The sequence below is a fragment of the Hyperolius riggenbachi genome, chromosome 12, assembly GCF_040937935.1.
Source record: "Hyperolius riggenbachi isolate aHypRig1 chromosome 12, aHypRig1.pri, whole genome shotgun sequence".
NCBI classification, from domain to species: Eukaryota; Metazoa; Chordata; class Amphibia; order Anura; family Hyperoliidae; genus Hyperolius; species Hyperolius riggenbachi.
This window is the reverse complement of record NC_090657.1, coordinates 6,527,434-6,543,265: the sequence shown is the minus strand read 5'-3', so window position 1 is coordinate 6,543,265 and position 15,832 is coordinate 6,527,434. Positions and strand designations below refer to the sequence as shown.

The 15,832-nt window shown below is 48.1% G+C and overlaps 1 protein-coding gene across 1 annotated transcript in view; it reads left to right on the top strand.

The window, feature by feature from the left end:
* Window positions 1–4,098, top strand: part of MYO15B (myosin XVB) — a 201,390-nt gene extending 197,292 nt beyond the window's left edge. The window contains exons 42-43 of the mRNA XM_068262697.1: window positions 10–150; window positions 3,687–4,098. Coding sequence (XP_068118798.1) covers window positions 10–150; window positions 3,687–3,746 — 201 coding nt within the window. The 3' untranslated portion in view covers window positions 3,747–4,098. The remainder of the gene's footprint in view (window positions 1–9; window positions 151–3,686) is intronic.
* Window positions 4,099–15,832: the final 11,734 nt, after the last annotated feature.

The following is a 15,832-nucleotide window of genomic DNA, read 5'->3' as shown; positions in this document are numbered from 1 at the left end:
TATACACAGCAACCGCACACAGTTGTCAACTTACAAGAAGTGCAAAGCATGCGTACAATGCGCCCTCTGGATAGCAACACTCTTCCGGGTGTGGAGTTGCACTATGGGTCAGCAGCCAATCCTCGCACAATATGGATGGAACTCCAAGAGGTAAGAACACAAAAATGTGAAGCAGGTTGTACATTTAACCCCAGGCCATTTTTGCTTCTGTATCTTTTGTGTGGATCTTAAAGAGAACCCGGGCAGTATATGCAGACCCAGCCTCTGTGTGCTCATAGGATCCTTAGAACGCATCTTAGGTTCTCTTTAAAGAGAACCCGAGGTGGGTTTGAAGAATATTATCTACATACAGAGGCTGGATCTGCCTATACAGCCCAGCCTCTGTTGCTATACCAAACCCGCCTAAGGTCCCCCTGCACTCTGCAATCCCTCATAAATCACAGCCACGCTGCTGACAAACAGCTTGTCAGAGCTGGCTGTGTTTATCTCTATAGAGTCAGTCTGCTGCTCTCCCCGCCTCCTGCAGAACTCCAGTCCCCGCCTGCATCCCTTCCCTCCCTGCTGATTGGAGAGAAGGGACGGGGGCAGGGACCGGAGCTATGCAGGAGGCGGGGGAGCAGCTGAGACTGACACTACAGATGTAAACACAGCCTCACAGCACGGCTGTGATTTATGAGGGATTGCAGAGTGCAGGGGGACCTTAGTGGGGTTTGGGATAGCAACAGAGGCTGGGCTGTATAGGCAGATCCAGCCTCTGTATGCAGATAACATTCTTTAAACACACCGCAGGTTCTCTTTAAGGTGCCCAGAGTGCTAAAGTCACATCTGGCTGTCTATGCTGTGGAGAGGACTTTGCCTACCATAATTATGTTTGGAGATGTGGGGAGGCGAGCCTAATTATGTGTTGGGTTTTTGTAGAGGCGGGGGGGCACCTCTGGTCTAGAGTCTGGATCAGCTGGAGTGAATATAATTTGTGTTGATCAAAGAAGCCTCAAGGCCCTGTTCACACTTAAGTTTTTAAAACGCTGACAATTTTTGCCAGCGTTTTGTGGGAGTGAACGGTGTGGTGATTTTTCCGCGATGAAAATGGTGCAGGTTACGCGTTCGCCGTTTTGGGCCGGTTTTGTGCGATTTGCAGAAATCGCCCAAATGAGAAAAGGCCCATAGACTTTTATTACCCTAGCACTTTAAAAAGTGCTAGCGTTTGCGTGTTTTGCCGAAATCGCGGCAAAACGCTCTAGTGTGAATGGGGGCTAAAGGGACACTATCAAACCAAGTGTTCTAAAATAACGATGTACAAATGATGTCTAAGTAGCTGTGTAAACATTTTCCTACTTTTCATGTTCAATATCAGAGGCAAAGGCTTTAAGTCACTGTGTGTAGGATTTAGCTCTATTGGGAAAAACCATTCTCAAAAGGGGTGTCTGCTTCAATGCACAGCCAGTGTTGTTGTTGATTTTGCACATCAGACTACAGAGTATTTTTCTCTGAAAGCAAAAAAAGGTATGAAAAGCTGTGGTGTCACAGGCAGTTACAAATGTTTATAACAAGTTACATTTCCTCTGCTCTCTTCAGACACTTCAGTCAGAGACACATGACTTTCTCTCTCTCACACACACACAGGGTTATCAGATGTACTGTGAGGGAATTCCCCCTCCCCTCATGGCTCACTCTGACGTCAGATTAGAGCAAACTGCCGTCAGTTTAGAGTGGAAGGAACTTGTTACAGTAAACAAAAGAGATAAGCAAATGAAATATATACATCATTATTTCCCAGCACTTCAAGAACTCTCTCAATCCCAGGTTAAAAAAAATCTGTTAATGGATAGTGTTCCTTTAACCTCCTTGGCGGTAACCCCGTGTTATGTAAATCGGCCCAGCAGGGCCTGAGCGACACCCTCCGGCGGCTCACCCAGCGTCACGCTGGGTGAGCCGCCGGAGGGTGTCGCTCAGGCCCTGCTGGGCCGATTTACATAATTTTTTTTGCTACACTTAGCTAGCATTTTGTTAGCTGCGTGTGTATAACGATTGCCGCCGCTACCCGCCGATTCGCAGCGCCGCCCCCCCCAGACCCCTTTCGCTGCCTGGCCAATCAGTGCCAGGCAGCGCTGAGGGGTGGATCGGAATACCCGCTGACGTCACATCGGTGACGTCATCGCGATCGTCACCGTGGCGACGGGGAGGCCCATACAGGGAACCCCGTTCAGAACTGGATTCCCTGCAGGGTAAATTCGCCGGCGGCGATCGGAGGGATGGGAGGGATAGCAAAGGGAGGGGGGAAGCGCTAGGCTAGCTACATGCTTTAAAAAAAATATATATATATAGCATGATTTATCTGCTCCACGTCGGGGCTAGGACTCTGTTATGTTTCGGGCTTGTCCTGTGTCATATACCTATCATTGTATACTGGTACCTCTTTATAATTGCTTGCCAATAAAGTTATTTATTAACCTCCTTGGCGGTATGATCCTTTTCAGATTTAGGGTCTGAAAGCCATGCAATTTTATTCACAAGCTTTTGTGCCTAGTACACACCATACAATTTTCTGTTAGATTTTTCTCTTAAGGTAGCCATACACTGGTCGATTTGCCATCAGATCCGACCAACAGATAGATCCCTCTCTGACCGAATCTGATCAGAGAGGGATCGGATGGATGCCTCTACTGAAAACAGATTGTGAATCGATTTCAGCATGAAACCGATTCACCATCTGTGGATCTGCCGCTGCCCCCCCTGCTTACATTACCTGATCCGACCGGCGCGAGTCCCCCGTTCTCCGCTGTCTTCTTCTCCGCTCTGGGCTGCAGCTTCATTGAACTTCCTGTCCGGGGAAGTTTAAACAGTAGAGGGCGCTCTACTGTTTAAACTTCCTGTCCGGACAGGAAGAAGTGAAGCCAGCTAGAGCCTAGCTGTGACAGCGGGGAAACGCATCGGCCGGATCAGGTAATGTATTGCCACTAGCATCGGTCGTCGGACATTCGAACGCCGCTACCGACGCACTCCCGACCCGCCGGCGATCAAGCAAAATCTTCCGCGCGGACGGATCTACGGGAACGATTGATTTCGGACGGAAATCGAACGTTCGGTCAGCGTTTGCGTAACGATTTCACAGCAGATTCGATCACAGTGATCAAATCTGCTGTATATCGGCGGGAAATCGTTAGGTGTATGGGCCCCTTTAGATTTTGTGTTAGATCATTTTCTGTAAAGTACTGGTAGAGACTGGCCATTATCTCTGGTGCATGGTCTTCTGGTTATCTCCTGCTGAGTAGAGCAATGCTAATTACTCGGCAGATAGATGGCTAGATAAGTTCCAACATGTTGGAAATCATCTATCTGGCAGGTAAATTAACAGAAAATTGTATGGTGTGTACCCAGCATTAGACCCTGAAAACAAGAAAAAAAATATACCACAGAGAGATCTACAGCAGCTCCTGCATATAACTCACTGAGCCTGACTCGGGATTACCGCTAAAGAGGTTAAAAAAAAACAAAAATTAAAATTGATAAAAGTTATTAAAGAACAAAAATGACAAATGCGAATGGTGAGAATCAGATTGCTATAAATACACGGCATGAACTCCATATCTGGGCTGTACAGTATGTATCTGTAGAGGAGAGAACTGAATGGTAATAAAATCATTGCCATCATTAAACCTAATGAGTTTGTGCTTTTTTTCCTACAGGCAAAGGAACTCTATCACACGCTGGCCTTAATCATAGAAAACCAGGATTCTGTGCATTAGAGCGGAGGACTTCTACTTCTTCATGACAGAAAACAATATTTAAAGAAATATTTAAAAATTGTAATTTTTATCATCTTAACTCTGTGTTGTCTGTAGTAATCAGGAGTGTCCGTGATTTGGAACTACAGCTGGGAATGCCCCTTCATGTGTTTAAAGCAGTTCAGTGGGCTAGGATCAGTTGTGAACTTAACGACAGACTTTTTTGCCTCTTAGGGTCCTTTTACCCTTAATGCGTTTTAATGCGCTGCATTGCATTTTGGCCTCCGCAAAAAAGCATGCAGCATGCAGTGCATCACAACACATTAAAACGCATTAAAGGACACACGAGGTGAAAATAAACTAATGAAATAAACTATTGTATCCATCTTCCTTCTCCTAAAAATGACTTTTATAGATATTCCACAGTTTTATTTTATGTATAAATCTACTTTTTAAGTTTTAACTGTTTTTGCTCAATGACACATTCATTGAAGTATGCCAGAGATAATATCTATGAACTATTGACCCTTTTTATCTCTTTCCTGCTCTCAGAAGCCATTTTCTGCTAGGAAAGTGTTTTATAGTTGGAATTTCTTATCAGTGAGGGTCACACTGTAGTCACTTCCTGTCTGAGTCAGGACTGAGTCAGCCACTTACATACCTGATATTTAACACTTTCAGGCAGAGAAATAAAAAAAGGAACACAGCATAGTTCTTATTGTGCTTGACACTGTACATACCCATGTCTATCTCATCATGTCACATGTCACCTCGGGTGTCCTTTAAGTGTAAAAGGGCCCTTAGAATACTAATGACTGTTAATACATTAATGTCTGTACTGGATATATTTACAGCTTTTATCACTGAAAATCTGATCATTTATTTGGAAACTTCTATGATTGGAAAGCATAGCAGATGTAAACTAATATACTAATAAAAAAGAGAGTTGTGTAAACTGAAAGCTCTGATTGATGTTCAGTGAAGAGTGTCTTTGATAAATCTGACTTTCATTCAGATATAATTGTCATAGTCCACAGTGCTTTTTCCTCCTGTGTAGCGTTTTAGCATATTACCACTACAATTGGGAGTAGACTGGTTATTCTGACACGTGTGAACTCTGTCTCATGTACTGTCCATGTAGCTGCCGCTCATAACATTGGTGAGTGCGGTATAATGATCTGAATCACTGTGGAGGTTTTGGCACTGATACAGTTACATCTGAACACCAGGAATTTTAATATAACAACCCTGACATAAAAAGAAGAAAGGTGTTTAAAGGGCAACTGAAGCAAGAGGGATATGGAGACTGACATATTTATTTCCTTATAAGCAATACGAGTTGCCAGGCTATCCTGCTGACCCTCTGCCTCTAATACTTCCAGCCATAACCCCTGAACAAGCATACAGCAGATCAGGTGTTTCTGACATTATAGTCAGATCTGACAAGATTAGCTGCATGCTTGTTTCTGGTGTGATTCAGACACTTCAGCAGCCAAACAGATCAGCAGGGCTGCCAGGCGACTGGTATTGTTTAAAAGGAAATAAATATGGCAGCCTCCATATTCTTCTCACATCAGTTCCCCTTTAAGTAAAAAAAAACAATAACTGGGTTGCGGTTACATGGCTGCAGCTCTGAAGAAGGTAATTATGACAGATGGCCTAGTCGGTATATTGGGCACCACCATAGACCACAATGTAATTTGCAGATATGGCGGTGCCGAGTGATTTGGCAGTGGTGGGGATCAGTACACAGGTTACACAAAGTTAGGTTAGTATGTAAGCAGCGCCGTGAACCTACAAATCCCTGCCGAACTGCACCACAAGTGTGCTGGCTGTGCCGGCTGTCACTTCTCCCTTACTTCCCTTGCCTGTCATAGGTAGCTACAGGTGCCCCTTAGCATTAGGTAGCCTCAGTATTATGTAGCTAGAGGTGCCCCCAGCTGAAGGGAGATGTGGTCAGTGGAATGCTGGGAGCTGGGTGAGTAACCTCTCATTTACACTCATCAGGACTCTGCATAGGGAAGGAGGGAGGGAGGTGCTTAGGAAGGGGAGTGAGCCACCTCTCCATCATCAGGCGCCTGTAGGCACGTGCCTACACTGCCTTATGGTAAATCCGGCCCTTTGTATACAGGTCCTTTTCAAAAAATTAGCATATTGTGATAAAGTTCATTATTTTCTGTAATGTACTGATAAACATTAGACTTTCATATATATATTAGATTCAAATACACACAACTGAAGTAGTTCAAGCCTTTTATTGTTTTAATATTGATGATTTTAGCATACAGCTCATGAAAACCCAAATTCCCTATCTCAAAAAATTAGCATATTTCATCCGACCAATAAAAGAAAAGTGTTTTTAAAACAAAAAAAAAAGTCAACCTTCAAATAATTATGTTCAGTTATGCGCTCAGTACTTGGTCGGGAATCCTTTTGCAGAAATGACTGCTTCAATGCGGCGTGGCATGGAGGCAATCAGCCTGTGGCACTGCTCAGGTGTTAGGGAGGCCCAGGATGCTTCAATGCGGCGTGGCATGGAGGCAATCAGCCTGTGGCACTGCTCAGGTGTTATGGAGGCCCAGGATGCTTCAATGCGGCGTGGCATGGAGGCAATCAGCCTGTGGCACTGCTCAGGTGTTATGGAGGCCCAGGATGCTTCGATAGCAGCCTTACGCTCATCCAGAGTGTTGGGTCTTGCGTCTCTCAACTTTCTCTTCACAATATCCCACAGATTCTCTATGGGGTTCAGGTCAGGAGAGTTGGCAGGCCAATTGAGCACAGTAATACCATGGTCAGTAAACCATTTACCAGTGGTTTTGGCACTGTGAGCAGGTGCCAGGTCGTGCTGAAAAATGAAATCTTCATCTCCATAAAGCTTTTCAGCAGATGGAAGCATGAAGTGCTCCAAAATCTCCTGATAGCTAGCTGCATTGACCCTGCCCTTGATAAAACACAGTGGACCAACACCAGCAGCTGACATGGCACCCCAGACCATCGCTGACTGTGGGAATGTGACACTGGACTTCAGGCATTTTGGCATTTCCCTCTCCCCACTCTTCCTCCAGACTCTGGCACCTTGATTTCCGAATGACATGCAAAAGTTGCTTTCATCCGAAAAAAGTACTTTGGACCACTGAGCAACAGTCCAGTGCTGCTTCTCTGTAGCCCAGGTCAGGTGCCTCTGCCGCTGTTTCTGGTTCAAAAGTGGCTTGACCTGGGGAATGCGGCACCTGTAGCCCATTTCCTGCACACGCCTGTACACGGTGGGTCTGGATGTTTCTACTCCAGACTCAGTCCACTGCTTCCGCAGGTCCCCCAAGGTCTGGAATTGGTCCTTCTCCACAATCTTCCTCAGGGTCCGGTCACCTCTTCTCGTTGTGCAGCGTTTTCTGCCACACTTTTTCCTTCCCACTGAGGTGCCTTGATACAGCCCTCTGGGAACAGCCTATTCGTTCAGAAAGACAACTTTTACCCCTGGATGAGACTTGTCTCCCTCCCCACCGTGGACAGGAACTGCAAAAGAAGAATTTGCATAAGCGACAGGCAGCCTGCTATATAAGCTACTTACTTGCTGCTATACTTCAGTTAATATAAAAGATAATACGGACACTAATAATGCTTATACAAACCTCAGATACTCCACCCAATAAGGGCGGGTTGTAGGGGTGCTGTCCTCCTGACTACCGGAAAAGACGTTACCGTAAGTAAAGTTGTCTTTCCGGGATCGTCACTCGGACAGCACCCCTGGATGAGATGATATAACAGAGATCAGGCCTAGGGCGGGACCACTGCTTGCAGAACCTTCCATCCGAAGGATAAGTCTGTGGCCTGCAGATACATTGAGTCGATAATGTTTCACGAAGGTGTTATGACTCGATCATGTTGCAGCTCTGCATATCTGATCAATGGAGGCCCCTGCCCTCTCTGCCCATGACATAGAAATACCTCTTGTAGAATAAGCCCTGACAGAAGAAGTTAAAGTGAACATTAAGCCAGAAAAAAAAAATGAGTTTTACTCACCTGGGGCTTCCCTCAGCCCCCTGCAGCAGTCCTGTGCCCTCGCAGTCACTCACTAATCCTCTGGTCCCCCGCTGCCAGCTAGTTCTGCTTCTACCAGCCCCCTGCAGCCATCCTGTGCCCTCGCAGCCACTCACTAATCCTCTGGTCCCCCGCTGCCAGCTAGTTCTGCTTCTACCAGCCCCCTGCAGCCATCCTGTGCCCTCGCAGTCACTCACTAATCCTCTGGTCCCCCGCTGCCAGCTAGTTCTGCTTCTACCAGTCCCCTGCAGCAGTCCTGTGCCCTCGCAGCCACTCACTAATCCTCTGGTCCCCCGCTGCCAGCTAGCTCTGCTTCTACCAGCCCCCTGCAGCAGTCCTGTGCCCTCGCAGTCACTCACTAATCCTCTGGTCCCCCGCTGCCAGCTAGTTCTGCTTCTACCAGCCCCCTGCAGCCATCCTGTGCCCTCGCAGCCACTCACTAATCCTCTGGTCCCCCGCTGCCAGCTAGTTCTGCTTCTACCAGCCCCCTGCAGCAGTCCTGTGCCCTCGCAGCCACTCGCTAATCCTCTGGTCCCCCACTGCCAGCTAGTTCTGCTTCTACCAGCCCCCTGCAGCAGTCCTGTGCCCTCGCAGCCACTCACTAATCCTCTGGTCCCCCGCTGCCAGCTAGTTCTGCTTCTACCAGCCCCCTGCAGCAGTCCTGTGCCCTCGCAGCCACTCACTAATCCTCTGGTCCCCCGCTGCCAGCTAGTTCTGATTCTACCAGCCCCCTGCAGCCATCCTGTGCCCTCGCAGCCACTCACTAATCCTCTGGTCCCCGCTGCCAGCTAGTTCTGCTTCTACCAGTCCCCTGCAGCAGTCCTGTGCCCTCGCAGCCCCTCACTAATCCTCTGGTCCCCCGCTGCCAGCTAGTTCTGCTTCTACCAGCCCCCTGCAGCAGTCCTGTGCCCTCGCAGCCGCTCGCTAATCCTCTGGTCCCCGCTGCCAGCTAGTTCTGCTTCTACCAGTCCCCTGCAGCAGTCCTGTGCCCTCGCAGCCACTCACTAATCCTCTGGTCCCCGCTGCCAGCTAGTTCTGCTTCTACCAGTCCCCTGCAGCAGTCCTGTGCCCTCGCAGACGCTCGCTAATCCTCTGGTCCCCGCTGCCAGCTAGTTCTGCTTCTACCAGTCCCCTGCAGCAGTCCTGTGCCCTCGCAGCCACTCACTAATCCTCTGGTCCCCGCTGCCAGCTAGTTCTGCTTCTACCAGTCCCCTGCAGCCATCCTGTGCCCTCGTAGCCACTCACTAATCCTCTGGTCCCCGCTGCCAGCTAGTTCTGCTTCTACCAGCCCCCTGCAGCAGTCCTGTGCCCTCGCAGCCACTCACTAATCCTCTGGTCCCCCGCCGCCAGCTAGTTCTGCTTCTACCAGTCCCCTGCAGCAGTCCTGTGCCCTCGCAGACGCTCGCTAATCCTCTGGTCCCCGCTGCCAGCTAGTTCTGCTTCTACCAGTCCCCTGCAGCAGTCCTGTGCCCTCGCAGCCACTCACTAATCCTCTGGTCCCCGCTGCCAGCTAGTTCTGCTTCTACCAGTCCCCTGCAGCAGTCCTGTGCCCTCGCAGCCCCTCACAAATCCTCTGGTCCCCGCTGCCAGCTAGTTCTGCTTCTACCAGTCCCCTGCAGCAGTCCTGTGCCCTCGCAGCCACTCACTAATCCTCTGGTCCCCGCTGCCAGCTAGTTCTGCTTCTACCAGCCCCCTGCAGCAGTCCTGTGCCCTCGCAGCCACTCACTAATCCTCTGGTCCCCCTCTGCCAGCTAGCTCTGCTTCTACCAGCCCCCTGCAGCAGTCCTGTGCCCTCGCAGCCACTCACTAGTCCTCTGGTCCCCCGCTGCCAGCTAGTTCTGCTTCTACCAGCCCCCTGCAGCAGTCCTGTGCCCTCACCGTCACTCACTAATCCTCTGGTCACCCGCTGCCAGCTAGTTCTGATTCTACCAGCCCCCTGCAGCAGTCCTGTGCCCTCGCAGCCACTCACTAATCCTCTGTTCCCGCTGCCAGCTAGTTCTGCTTCTACCAGCCCCCTGCAGCAGACCTGTGCCCTCGCAGCCACTCACTAATCCTCTGGTCCCCCGCCGCCAGCTAGTTCTGCTTCTACCAGCCCCCTGCAGCAGACCTGTGCCCTCGCAGCCACTCACTAATCCTCTGGTCCCCGCTGCCAGCTAGTTCTGCTTCTACCAGTCCCCTGCAGCAGTCCTGTGCCCTCGCAGCCCCTCACTAATCCTCTGGTCCCCGCTGCCAGCTAGTTCTGCTTCTACCAGTCCCCTGCAGCAGTCCTGTGCCCTCACCGTCACTCACTAATCCTCTGGTCCCCCGCTGCCAGCTAGTTCTGCTTCTACCAGCCCCCTGCAGCCATCCTGTGCCCTCGCAGCCGCTCACTAATCCTCTGGTCCCCGCTGCCAGCTAGTTCTGCTTCTACCAGTCCCCTGCAGCAGTCCTGTGCCCTCGCAGCCACTCACTAATCCTCTGGTCCCCCGCCGCCAGCTAGTTCTGCTTCTACCAGCCCCTGCAGCAGTCCTGTGCCCTCGCAGCCACTCACTAATCCTCTGGTCCCCCGCTGCCAGCTAGTTCTGCTTCTACCAGCCCCCTGCAGCAGTCCTGTGCCCTCGCAGCCACTCACTAATCCTCTGGTCCCCCGCTGCCAGCTAGTTCTGCTTCTACCAGCCCCCTGCAGCAGTCCTGTGCCCTCGCAGCCACTCACTAATCCTCTGGTCCCCCGCTGCCAGCTAGTTCTGCTTCTACCAGCCCCCTGCAGCCATCCTGTGCCCTCGCAGCCACTCACTAATCCTCTGGTCCCCCGCCGCCAGCTAGTTCTGCTTCTACCAGCCCCCTGCAGCAGTCCTGTGCCCTCACAGCCACTCACTAATCCTCTGGTCCCCCGCCACCAGCTAGTTCTGCTTCTACCAGCCCCCTGCAGCAGTCCTGTGCCCTCGCAGCCACTCACTAATCCTCTGGTCCCCCGCTGCCAACTAGTTCTGCTTCTACCAGCCCCCTGCAGCAGTCCTGTGCCCTCGCAGCCACTCACTAATCCTCTGGTCCCCCGCTGCCAGCTAGTTCTGCTTCTACCAGCCCCCTGCAGCAGTCCTGTGCCCTCGCAGTCACTCACTAATCCTCTGGTCCCCGCTGCCAGCTAGTTCTGCTTCTACCAGCCCCCTGCAGCCATCCTGTGCCCTCGCAGCCACTCACTAATCCTCTGGTCCCCCGCTGCCAGCTAGTTCTGCTTCTACCAGTCCCCTGCAGCAGTCCTGTGCCCTCGCAGCCACTCACTAATCCTCTGGTCCCCCGCTGTCAGCTAGTTTTGTTTTTGCCGACAGACCCGTCAGGACCGGCCACGTGTAGCTTTTTCCGCATTCCCGACTGCAATTAGCGCTATTGTGGGCCGCAATGCGTACAAAAATGTCCCTTTAACATCTTCCCTTGCACCTGGTATGCTGATACAATTGCTTGTTTGATCCAGCGTGCTAAGATTGTTTTAGAAGCCTTGTTTCCCCTTGACCTGCCTGCAAACAGGAAAAAAATTGCGTCCGACTTCCTCCAAGAGTTAGTCCTTTCCAAATAATGTAATAGACATCTCACGTCTAGAGAATGTAGTCTCTTCTCTTTATCATTTGTGGGATTTTCACAAAATGACGGGATATAAATTTCTTGGTTCCTGTGGAATGAAGAAACAACCTTAGGAAGGAATGCTGCATCCGGGCGTAATGTTACTCTATCTTCTGAAATAACACAATACGGCTCCTTTATGGATAAAGCTTGTAGCTCCCCTATCCTTCTTGCAGTAGTAATGGCTAGAAGAAATATGGTTTTTAATGTTAGGAATTTGTCAGAGACCTGAGATAAAGGCTCAAATGGAGACTCGCATAGACCCTGTAAGACCGTATTGAGATCCCAAGCAGGTACTCTTGATCGTATAGATGGTTTTAGTCTTCTCAGTGCCTGAAAAAAACGGATTATATAATCTTCCTGTGCTAACTTTCTTTCTAGAAAAACACTTAGGGCTAAAACTTGAACTTTCAGAGTACTAACACTGAGGCCCTTTTTATAACCACACTGTAAAATCTCCAAAACCGATCTGAGTGATCTATTGCTGAAAGATCTGCTTACACACCAGTCCTTAAAGACTCTCCATGCCTTCTGGTAGACTCCCCAAGTTACCTTTTTTCTACTATTGAGTAATGTCTCTGCCAGATCATCTGAGAAGCCCTTGGACTTTAGTATTCCCCACTCAGGTTCCAGGCTGATAGGTGAAGTAGACTCAGATCTGGATGCAACACTGGGCCCTGGGATAACAGGTCCTGTATCAGTGGGAGGATTATTGGATCTGATATCGCTAGAGACTGAAGTAATGTGAACCATGGACGTTTGGGCCACATTGGAGCAATCAATATGAGTCTCGCCTTGTCCTGAATGACCTTCTTCAATACTATTGAAAGTAATGGAATTGGAGGAAAAGCATACATCATCATACCCCCCCAACTGATCGTGCCAACGCATCCACTGCCCAAGGAGAGTCCTCCTGGTATAGGGCACAAAATTTCAGACATTTTGAGTTCTTCCTCCTGGCGAATAAATCCAGTTCTGGACATCCCCACTGTGAAATTATCATCTGAAAGACTTTCGGATTGAGTGACCACTCGTTCTGGTCCAGCCTCTCCCTGCTTAGATAATCCGCCACCTGGTTCGATGTCCCCTTTAGGTGACGTGCCTGTAATGACTCGACATTGCTTTCTGACCAAAACATAATCTTTGATGTCTGCTTCCTTAACATCTGACTTCTCGTGCCTCCCTGTCTGTTTAAGAATGCAACTACCGTCCTGTTGTCGGTCTTTATTGTCACATGCGATCCTCTGATCTGATCCTTGAAGTGTAGTAGTGACATCCACACCGCTTCTAGTTCTCTGCTGTTTGATGACCTTGAGCTGATCGGTACAGACAACTGTCTCTGAGCTGGAAGAGCATCCAAGTGTGCTCCCCATCTCCATAAACTGGCATCTGTTGTAATTATCCTTTGCTCCGGGTAATTCTAATAACGACCTGTCGAAAGATGAACCTGATCCTGCCACCACAGCAGAGACACTTTTATGCTGTGAGGGATAGGGATCCTTTTGTCTAATACTGCGAGGCTTCTGTTCCATGACCTGAGTATACACAACTGTAGCACCCTTGCGTGGAATTGTCCCCACTGTACCGCGGGAAATGAGGCTGTTAGGAGTCAGAGTACTGCCATTGCTTTCCTCAGTGATATCGTTCTTGCGTTCTGAAAGGAAAAAGCAGCGTTTAGAATAGCAGTAATTTTCCAACCAGGCATGAAGATCTTCTCCTTCCTAGTATCAATGTTAAAACCTAGAAACTCTATCACCTGGGATGGAACAAGGGAACATTTCTCCCAATTAATAAGCCAAGTTTAGCAAGTCATTGTATGTAGGGAATGGTAAATTCTTCACCACAATATATCAAATGCTCAGAGGTAGGTATCCGCCAAACATCAAAACTAGAAAAGGCTTACCAGCTCCCAACAACCCACATTACAAGGTTGTGAAATGGCTCAGGTCACAGATAACGTCCAGGGAACATCAGACATCGTGAAGATCCAGTGGACATCCGTATGGAGGTAAAGTTTCAGGAATTTATATAGGAAAACAAAAACGGCAATATCTAAGCGTAACCCGTTTATTTAGATAAAATTTCTTTAAAAGGCAGTAGACATAAAAACGATAACTCACATACGGGGCCCATAAACAGGGAACCCCAGAAGATTAGCGCGCATGTAATGGTCAATCGTAGATCAATAGACAATGGTGCCGCCTGTTACCTTCCCGACTGGTTTCGCAGTCTTGCGTCATTAGGGGAGAAAAGACTGCGAAACCGGTCGGGAAGGTAACAGGCGGCACCATTGTTTATTGATTTACGATTGACCATTACATGCGCGCTAATCTTCTGGGGTTCCCTGTTTATGGGCCCCGTATGTGAGTTATCGTTTTTATGTCTACTGCCTTTTAAAGAAATGGTATCTTAATAAACGGGTTACGCTTAGATATTGCCATTTTTGTTTTCCTATATAAATTCCTGAAACTTTACCTCCATACGGATGTCCACTGGATCTTCACGACGTCTGATGTTCCCTGGACGTTATCTGTGACCTGAGCCATTTCACAACCTTATAATGTGGGTTGTTGGGAGCTGGTAAGCCTTTTCTAGTTTTGATGTTTGGCGGATACCTACCTCTGAGCATTTGATATATTGTGGTGAAGAATTTACCATTCCCTACATACAATGACTTTCTAAACCTGCGCTGACCTTTGATGTATGCCTGACTTCTGAACTTTTGGACATTGTTCTTCTCAGCGGCGGTTTTATTGTCCCTTGGCGCCGATATATTTGCTACTATATATTAAATTAATAAGCCAACCCAACTGCTGGAGATAATCTAATGTCGATAATGTCTGTAACCTCACCACTTCGGCTGAAGGGCCCCAAATCAAAAAATCATCTAAATATCCGAGGATATTGATTCCCCTCAGTCTAAGCTTGGCTAAAACCTCAGACATCACCTTGGTAAATAGCCATGGTACAGAGGAAAGTCCAAAAGGAAGAGCAATAAACTGAAAATGTCTTACCTCTTCCTCCATGAGCACTGCAAATCTTAGATACTGTTGAGATGACGGATGGGCAGGTGAAGGTATGCGTCCTTGAAATCTATGGAGGTGAATCACAGATTTTATATTGTCCATCCTGAATTTTCTGTATTTTACATTCAGATTTAACTTTTTCAGGTTTAAGATAAACCGGTAAGTTCCTTGTGGCTTTTTCTAACCAGAAACACCTGAGAATAGAACCCTTTTTCTCTCTGACATCTTGGTACATATCTTATCACCCCCTTCTCCTGTAGAGAAAGGACTTCGTTCTGCAATGCCAGACACTTTCTGTGATCTTGGGGTTGTGGAGTAATGCAAAACCTCAGAGGAGGATGATGATTGAACTCGATCTGGTACCCCTCTGAAACAATCTTTAGCAACCACTGATTTGTGAATCGAGGATGCCATACTTCTAAAAAGTTTGCAACACTTCCCCCCCACTGGGATCCTGGCGTCATTGCTTATCCTGCCTCTTGGCAGGATTGAAGTTGGGTTTTGACTTCTGTGGTCTGTATGGGGCCCAATGTTTACCTATGGAGGACTTGGAATCCTGCTCAGATCTGTTAGGGGACGAAATGGCCACATATACTGGAATGGTCTTTTCTTTTCTGGAAAGTTTTTCTTTCTATCTGATGTTCTATCTAGTGTATCATCCAACTTGGATCCAAAAAGCAGCCCCCCCTCACATGGTATATCACACAATTTTGATTTTGAGGAATTGTCACCATTCCAAGTTTTAACCCATATACTTCTTCTGGCTGAGTTAACTAAGGCAGTTGTTCTGGCCGTAAGTTTTACAGTGTCATCTGAAGCATCTATAAAATAATTAGAGGCATTTAAAACTTTAGGAAAGTCATTAAGAATTTCTTCTCGGGGAACACCGGAAGCGATCTTATTCTGCATTTCTAGTAGCCATGTCTTCAATGAACTACTCACCGCTGTTGAAGCTACAGCGGGCTTGAATGTCAAGGAAGAGGATTCCCATGCTCTACGCAAAAGATTGTCCATCTTTTTGTCGATTGGATCCTTCAGACTTCCAAAATCCTCAAATATTAAATCAGTTTTCTTTGACACCCTTGAAAAAGATGGGTTCAACCCCAAAACCCCTGATCCTCTGGAGAAAAAGGGTAACGATTGGACAAGGATCTAGGCCAGAAGGCCCGTTTCTCAGGGTTATCCCATTCCTTCTTAATCATACCCTTTAAGGTGGAATGGACTGGGATAAACTGAGGCTGGGGGTCCGCCAAAGTTATGTACATCTCATCCAAAGGCGTCAAAGATTTTTTTCTCTGTCTTGATACCCATTGTATCATACATAGCCATTAATAAGTCCTTCATTAAATCAGTAGAGAAAGCAAATTTTGATCTATCAGGATTAGAGACTTCCCCATCTGATGGCTGATCCAATTCAGAAATTTCTCCCTCAGATAATTCTGAATCCTC